At 41.7% G+C, this 7,860-nt stretch overlaps 1 protein-coding gene across 1 annotated transcript; it reads left to right on the top strand.

Moving 5' to 3' along the window:
• The first annotated feature begins 1,752 nt into the window (after nt 1-1,752).
• On the top strand, nt 1,753-7,484 carry LOC120644229 (2-(3-amino-3-carboxypropyl)histidine synthase subunit 2-like). The gene is made up of 10 exons (XM_039920805.1): nt 1,753-1,947; nt 2,051-2,247; nt 2,676-2,784; nt 4,730-5,111; nt 5,477-5,546; nt 5,626-5,693; nt 6,112-6,227; nt 6,302-6,408; nt 6,554-6,693; nt 6,840-7,484. The coding sequence occupies exons 1-10, from the start codon at nt 1,861-1,863 to the stop codon at nt 7,088-7,090; spliced, it is 1,527 nt and encodes a 508-aa protein (XP_039776739.1). The 5' UTR covers nt 1,753-1,860; the 3' UTR covers nt 7,091-7,484.
• The last annotated feature ends 376 nt before the right edge of the window (nt 7,485-7,860 follow it).

Below are 7,860 nucleotides of genomic sequence, written 5' to 3' on the forward strand. Positions count from 1 at the left end.
ATACAAACCATCCAACAGGATGTAGGGTATTACGCAACTCACGACCTGAACCTGTCTAAATCTTTGTGTTGCTTGCACCATCGAGTTCTTGATCTCGGCGACTTCCCACGATCATTCATCCACCTAAGGGTATCCCTAGGTAGACGTGACGGTAAAACACCGACACTCACCTTACGGGAGTGCGGTTTCCTTTTACTATTTTGTTATTGGTTACTTGGCCTTTAAGTTTATGAGATATGGTAGTCTAATCGGTTTCTTGATCAGATCCGATTGTGATGCGAGGTCGTGGGATCTCCTATATAAATGACTTATCGGCTTCCACCAAAGCCAATCTAATCGCGTTAGGGTTTTTGCCTTTTTTTGCTGCTACGCCGCCTTCGTAGTTTGATCCACCCGAGCGCCGCCGTGCGCCGACAAGCTGGAGAGCAGGTCTTCGGGACCTTTCGCTCTTGTAATCCTGCACTAGGAGAGGGCGAATAATGTTTTTGGGTAGCACTCTGCGCGACTGCTCAAGGTCTTCATCACGGTTTGTCCTCCGTCTAAGTCGGTTGTTGTGGTGTATTATCGTCTGCGACACTGTCTGCTGCGCTCCGTTCGTATAACCGTTTTTGTCCAGTTAATCATCACTGTTCGTCTTCCTGACGGCACCTGCTCAGTACGTCCAGTTAATCATGTTTTTGTGAGACCATGTTGTTCGTACTGCCTAGTATGTTAGAGAATTGCATGCTTGGTTTTGTTCTCGTCATGTTTAATCTAGTTTGGAATTTAAACTTATGACTGTCTATTTTTTCAACAGTTGGAGGGTATTTTTCATCAAAATATTATTACCGTAAACTAGAAAATATATAAAAGGTTTCTTAGAGATGCTCTGATTCTGTGGTTGATCGGTGGGTTTGGGATTTGGCGGCTGATAAGTGGGCTTGATGGCTGAAATTCATATCATTTGGCGTCATTATAATTACTCTGATTCATTTCATGATATCTTCTTCCGTATCAATGCTCTTATTTGATTAGTTCGAGTCAATGGTTAGTTGAGATTAGCTCGGTAAAGTGAATCAGCTGAGTCTATTTAGTCAGTTAGAGCTAAAGTTAACTTGATAGCTCTATGATCTAAACGGACTCTAATTTTGAATTTGATGGGTGACGCTATATTACATTTGAATCAAATCATCATTTGTCCTCAACTTTCTCTTCAGTTACTCCCTTTTACTTTATATGGTGCACAAGTATCAAGATTCACATTCTGCAATCTTTTTGATCAATAATTTGACTATTAGTTTATAACTATAAATAATATAATATATGACAAATAAGTGCACAAGTATCAAGATTCACATTCTGCAATCTTTGATCAATGGAAGGACGGAGTAAAAATTTATTGACTTTAGTGATGTGTTATACTGATAGCTATAGTTCTAATAGCTATTGTCTTTTCTAATTACTGGTACCGGAGCATTCATGGCTCATCTACCTTACATACGAAAAATACAACAACTAATAATGGTATAATTGTTAGTTGTTTTAGCTTTTTTAGATGCCATAGTTTTAATTATATATCTAGATATATATTATGTTTAGGCATAAAAAAATTGTACACTTAAAAAAGTCAAAAGGACTAACAATATGGGATGGAGAAAGCAGTAAACGTTATTGCTTAAAAATAGAGTTAGGAAACACGCAGTATTATTAAAAAATCGCCAGTCCTAAAAGTACCTTAACTGCCTGTGGATTTGGGCCCCAACATTCGATCCAACGGCGGAAACGAGACGCCATCTCACAAACCCAAAACCCTGGAGCAGCCGTCTTGCTGTCTCCTTCCCCGTTGCGCTCCCTTCCTCTTCCGGCGGCGGCGGACCCCCCATGGAGGCCGACGTCGGCTCCAGGTACGAGATTCCCCGGACCGCGGAGTTTCTCCGCGCGCGCGCCTACACCAGGGTCGCCCTCCAGGTAACCAAGCCCAATCCATTTCTCACCGATTCAATTTCCTGATTCATCGAGCGCTTGTTCGTGCCCGCATCTGATTCGTCGGCTCGGTTTCTTGGCGCCCTAGTTCCCCGACGAGATGCTCAAGGACGCCGCGGCGGTGTCAAGGGCGCTGCGGCGGGAGCTCGCCACCTCCGGCGGCGGTGGGGTCAGGGTGTTCGTGATGGCCGACACGGCGTACAATTCCTGCTGCGTCGACGAGGTGGGCGCGTCACACATCGACGCGCAGTGCGTCGTTCACTACGGTCACACCTGCATGAGCCCGTAAGCAACCCCGCACGCCCACCTGTAATAGTCCTATTGTCTTCCAGAACAAAACAAAGATTATTCTTTTTTTTTAATCACCGGTGGACGGGGCTCTTATGTATGGTATTAGGGGGAGTTTTAGTGTAATTTGTCATATGCCACTGACTGAAGAAAGAAGAGACATTGGGCTTGTGGAAGAGCTCCCGATGAAATGGATGCTCCTGGTTTGTTCAGTCAGTGGGACGGGCATGACAACATTGTTGGTAATGACGCCTCATGCCTCAAAGTATTGTGCTTAGCAGAGGTATTGCCTGCACAAAATTTAGGACAAACCTGATGATGGTTCAATGGAATTTGTTGCCATCAATTTTTCTACTTGTTTGGAACCATTCACAGTTTGCTATCTGTTTGCGCTGACGCTATCACACTGCCAACTTGAAATGTAGAACATCACATTTACCAGCTTTCTTCGTATTCGGGAAGGCACCATTGGATATCCATGCCTGTGCCACCTCAATGCTGGAGTGCTCGAGAAAAGGCAATAAGCGTATTCTGGTATGGGCCAAACTATCTATTGTTCTTAAATGAGTTTTCTTTAATCCACAGAATAAGCATAGCACCTTCTCATGAATTCTGGAGTTGACAATTCTGCTAACTCGCACTCTCAAATCAACATGCTGAAAATGATTGCTTTTTCTACCAAAGGACTCTTAACTATATTCATGGTTCTTAAGGCGTTAAGGTGATGTGTGGCGACGCACCCCCCTCACAATGCCTAGGCGCATAAGCGTGTGTCGAAGCGACGCCATATACATATGTTAAACATACTATGATAGCAGAATTATTAGCACATACATAAGTAGTGCACAAGGTAAAAGCAGCACGCACAAGTCTAGAATCTCTCAAGTCTCAACTCGCAGTTTTATAATTGCTGAGGGCATGAACAAGCACAAGTGTAGAGCAGAGAAAGCAGGGCAGAAGAGGGAAGACAACACATAGCATAGGAAATTGGCTGACACCAGCACAAGACCGGGAGATGAATAGGCAAATAGTTACCTAGGTAGAGCAGAGGGAACATAAATGACACAGATGCTGTTGGAGATCGGGACTGGAGAGGCACGGCCGTACGGGGCCAGGCATTGGATACCAGTTGCTCTGCGCGGGATTGCGGTGAAGACAATCGCGGATATGGCGGAGGCTTGCGGTACTGGGCTTGTGAACAGGCGGAGACGCGCTGGATCATCGAAGATCTGCCGCCACGAGTTCAAGTTCCATCTTGCCTTCCTCACCTCCTTCCCCTTTCGTCTCCGTTTCCATCTCTCAATTGTGCCTTGATTGGGTAGGTATACCTACTTGCATGCTCGATTTCGCGCCCGCAGCTCGATTTCCCGCTCGAGCCTCCCTTTGCCGTCCCTCGATTTCCCGCTTACCCTTCCCTTTCCTTTTGCATTGATTTTCCTCCCGCGACTCGATTCACTTCTGTGCCCCTCGATTTCCCATCCGTGCCCAATGGCGACCACCTCATCCTCCAGGATGCCACAAATGATGCCTTTGGACGCCCAGGCGACGCCTTGCTCTTGAGGCGGACGCCATAGACGTCCTGGCTAGGTGACGGGGCCGCCTTCGACCCTCGGTACCCCCCGACACCTAGTCGTCGCCTAGGCGACGCCTTACAAACAATGACTATATTAAGGTAATTGGAGAAAAAGGGGCAAGACTGGATTCAGATTTCTTTCATGAGTCAAACATTTTTTTTCTGAAATTATTATTTTTAGCATTTAGAGCAATATCAGTTAAATCAGTAGTGAGTACGTTTCTTTTGGGCAAGTCATGTTTTGATTTAGGTCATAATTACTATACTTGCTTGTAATCTAGACTAAAAAATAGGTCACTAAAATCTTTTACTGATTTCCATGTGCTTTTCCACTCTTCCTATTATGGTGCCAATAACGGTATAGTGGCATAATGCAATATTTGCATAACATCTTGGCATCTTGCTGATTACTACGTTATGTCAAGTCATGTTTAGGGTTTTTGTTGATCCTGATCGTGCAAGTGCAGGACTCGCATTGTAATGAACTTCATTCATTTTCTTTTTAATAATGCAAAGCTATGCAGCAGTGTTCTAAAAAACGTTTTTAAAAGTCGTTTAATCTTGATTAAACGCTGAACGGTGGCCAAGCGTTGCGTTTAATCACAGTGTCGTTTAATCACAACACACGTTTAATCATGTTCAATCTACGTTTAATCACAAAAAACTCTAAACCATAGGCAAGCGTTCGCCTAGCGTCTAGCATTTTTTAGAACCTTGCTATGCAGTTCTCTTGCATAATCTCCAAAAAAAAAAAAAAAGCTCTGCTCAGTTTTGGTTTCTGTCGATTTAGATTTTCTGCACTACAACTGCCATGTTTGGCATTAAATATGAAGTACTATCTATGCTGTGCCACCATATATATTGTTCTATTTGTAATCTTCTTGGCTAACATGCCATACCAAATAGGTTTTATATGGACTAGAGTATGCATATGCACTGGATGACCTTAGACGAACTTTTGAAGAGTCATGTAAATCAAATTCTTGCAATCCTGAAGTCCAGTATGCAGACGTTCTGTGTTCAGTTATGAGCCCATTGTCAAATACTGCAGAGGAAAGGAGTGGAACCTCTTGCCACAAAGAATTGTCGATAAAGAGTGACGTGCCAACATTTCTGAATATTCGTTGTAGCATGGAATGTTCTAGTTCCACACAGAAGTACAATCTTGGTGGTGTTACATGGAATATTTCAGCTCAGGAGAAAATGGATGACTACTTAATATTTTGGATTGGACAAGATAATTCGGCATTTGCCAACATTGTGCTGACCTTCAATAAATGTGAAATAGGTTTGCTTTCTTCTTCCTCATTTTGTCGCTAGCAGGCGGATTGTTTAGTGTGTCCTGTTTCCTAGTTTTTCTCTTGAATATGAATACACGATCCATAGAGGTTTGCGGCACACATGCATGCGCACCAATTTGATGTATTGAAAATACAGTCATATTTACATTTAAAAGTTTGGTTCTTGGTCCTCAGTTGTCAACTTCAACCTCATGGATTTCATGATGTAGCTATTAATGTTCCCTCCATTGTATTGATTACAAGTGCATATAATGCATTTCCGTTATGTAGTTAATCGTTTTTTATGTAATTGCTGTAATACAGGGATCTTCTATAATGTAATGCATTTGAATATTGATATTTTCTTTTGCAGTTAGATATGACGCAATAAAAAATCAACTCTCAACAGATGTCTCTCATCTTATGAAAGTTCTTAGGAGAAGGTACTTTTTTCCCCAAGCATTCATAAACTTTTTCCTGACAATATATGGTACTCATAACAAAGTGTGCATGTACTTGTAGATATTACCTTGTGGAGAAGGCAAAGGATGCAAACATTATTGGCATTTTAGTGGGAACTCTGGGTGTTGGTATGCTTTTCTAATCTAAAAAAACAAATATTATGCCAGCATGACTATCTACTAAATGAATATTGAGGCACTGTTAGAATGGTGACCTCAGCTTTGAGTTTTGCCTAGATATTTTGGTCGAGCATGCCAGACCATGCAAGACATGGTCCAAACCTGATTAGATGACCCAAGGCAGGATTAGGTTGGCCCGGAAGTTCAAGTGGGATGTGCAGGAACTCTGTAACTAGTTGATGGTTTGACAGGACCAGACACTTCTTTTCTTTACTGATCTGCTGATTTAGTCCAGTTCAATGATCTTAAAATACTATCATTTTGACTTGAGTATTATTTTTTATTTTCTCATGTTTAGCTGGCTTTGAATTTTAGCACAAACACATATATTTCTTGATGTGGTCCATTCTATTCTTTTATGATGCAGCTGGTTATCTTCATATAATTGAGCAACTGAAAGAAGTGATCAGGGCCGCTGGAAAGAAATCTTATACATTGGTCATGGGCCGGCCTAATTCTGCAAAACTTGCAAATTTTCCTGAGGTGGTTTCTTAAGTCTGAACTGTTTTCTGTGTCCCTATCTATTTCAACTGACAACTTGTTTTTTCTTTTGGCAGTGCGAAGTTTTTGTTTATGTTTCTTGTGCCCAAACTGCTCTGCTGGATAGCAAAGATTTTTTAGCTCCAGTTATTACACCTTTTGAAGCTGTATTAGCTTTTAGCAGGTATGCAACATTAACGTACTCTACTAGCACCATTGCGTTAATTTTGTCACTCATGGCCTTATTACAAATCTATGTGAATTGCCAGATGTGGCATCAGTTTGCAGAATTGTACTATGGTTCTGATGTCAGAAGCAAATTTTTTCAGGGGAAGAGAGTGGACTGGCGAATATCTTATGGATTTCAAGGATTTGATCACTTCGGAGAAACAGGAAGTTACAAGTGCGTCTGAAGAAGCACGGTTTTCCTTTATCAAAGGTGCCTATGTGGAAGATAACTGCATTCAAGGTACGTCATATGCTGTCTATGCATCGATCACTGTGTGAACAAGTTCTTTACTTTACTACTGTTACTGGCTTGCTCATAATCTTTTGTTTTGTTTGATCTAATTTTACTAGTCACATGTTTCTTTTACAATTTTTTGGCCCCTACAGAAAGTATGGAACTGTCAGAAACCTCACTTACATTGGCTGAGGTAACAGAAAAGGCACTAAGCATCCAAAACCAGAACAACGACGCTGTCCTTCACCAAGGAAGAGCAATGTCCTCAATCGACTACCTCAAGGCACGTTCATACCGTGGTTTAACTGGAGATTATGAGGGTCCAGCACCTAATTCAATCTTGGTGGGCAGAAAGGGGAGGGCAGCTGGTTACAATGATGAGAAAACGCAAAGTTCACAATGATGGCAATTGGCAGTTAATCAGTTACTAAAGGTCTCTGGCGAGGAAAACACAGAGTTCACTTGCACAATGAAAGGTTCACCATTCTGTGCAATACCTGTTATATTTTGGCTGGGATAGATAGATTTACAGACGACCATGGATTTATCGTTGGTGTGCAATACCTATTTCTAGGGCAAGGGGAACAAACCTTTGGGGATGCACTTCTGTTAGAAACTATTGCATTCGGAGAGTTAGTTTTGATAGTCACACGAGCCTTGCAGATTCCAGAAACTGGCATGATTTCAGAATTTGAGAAGGTATGCGTGGTTTGCTATTTGTTCTGTAATTGTCCACTATGTACAAGACACAATTTGCCCCATATATTCTTACTTATTGGCAATTTCTTAATGGACCATTTGGTAATCCTTTACACCTGCTTTTGTGAGTCGTTATTGCCGGAACAGATGTGAGGCGTCCATTTGACAAATGACAAGTGACAACTGTTTTTGACATCGATCCTGTACGCACTTGGTACACGTACTTGTTAGAAATAAATAAGCATTGGTACACGTACTGACGTATATATAACCATCCGTGTACAGTGGAGACTCATCCGTGCATTATGGTGGAAGTAGCAAAAAGTTGTACTTAATGTATTTTATAGGTAAAGAAATCCTAGATAATCTAATAAAGGTCTACAGTTGGTTCTGCTGAAAAAAAGTTGTACTTAATGTATTTTACAGGTAAAGAAATCCTAGATAATCTAATAAAGGTCTACAGTTGGTTCCGCA

The sequence above is a fragment of the Panicum virgatum genome, chromosome 8K, assembly GCF_016808335.1.
Source record: "Panicum virgatum strain AP13 chromosome 8K, P.virgatum_v5, whole genome shotgun sequence".
NCBI lineage: Eukaryota > Viridiplantae > Streptophyta > Magnoliopsida > Poales > Poaceae > Panicum > Panicum virgatum.

What these genes read in the sequence shown, in the direction of transcription:
- LOC120644229 (XM_039920805.1), top strand. Translation starts at nt 1,861, where the DNA reads ATGGAGGCCGACGTCGGCTCCAGGTACGAGATTCCCCGGACCGCGGAG. An exon ending in CTTCAATAAATGTGAAATAG is followed by an intron (nt 5,112 to 5,476) that starts GTTTGCTTTCTT and finishes TTTCTTTTGCAG; the next exon opens with TTAGATATGACGCAATAAAA. An exon ending in GCTGTATTAGCTTTTAGCAG is followed by an intron (nt 6,409 to 6,553) that starts GTATGCAACATT and finishes AAATTTTTTCAG; the next exon opens with GGGAAGAGAGTGGACTGGCG.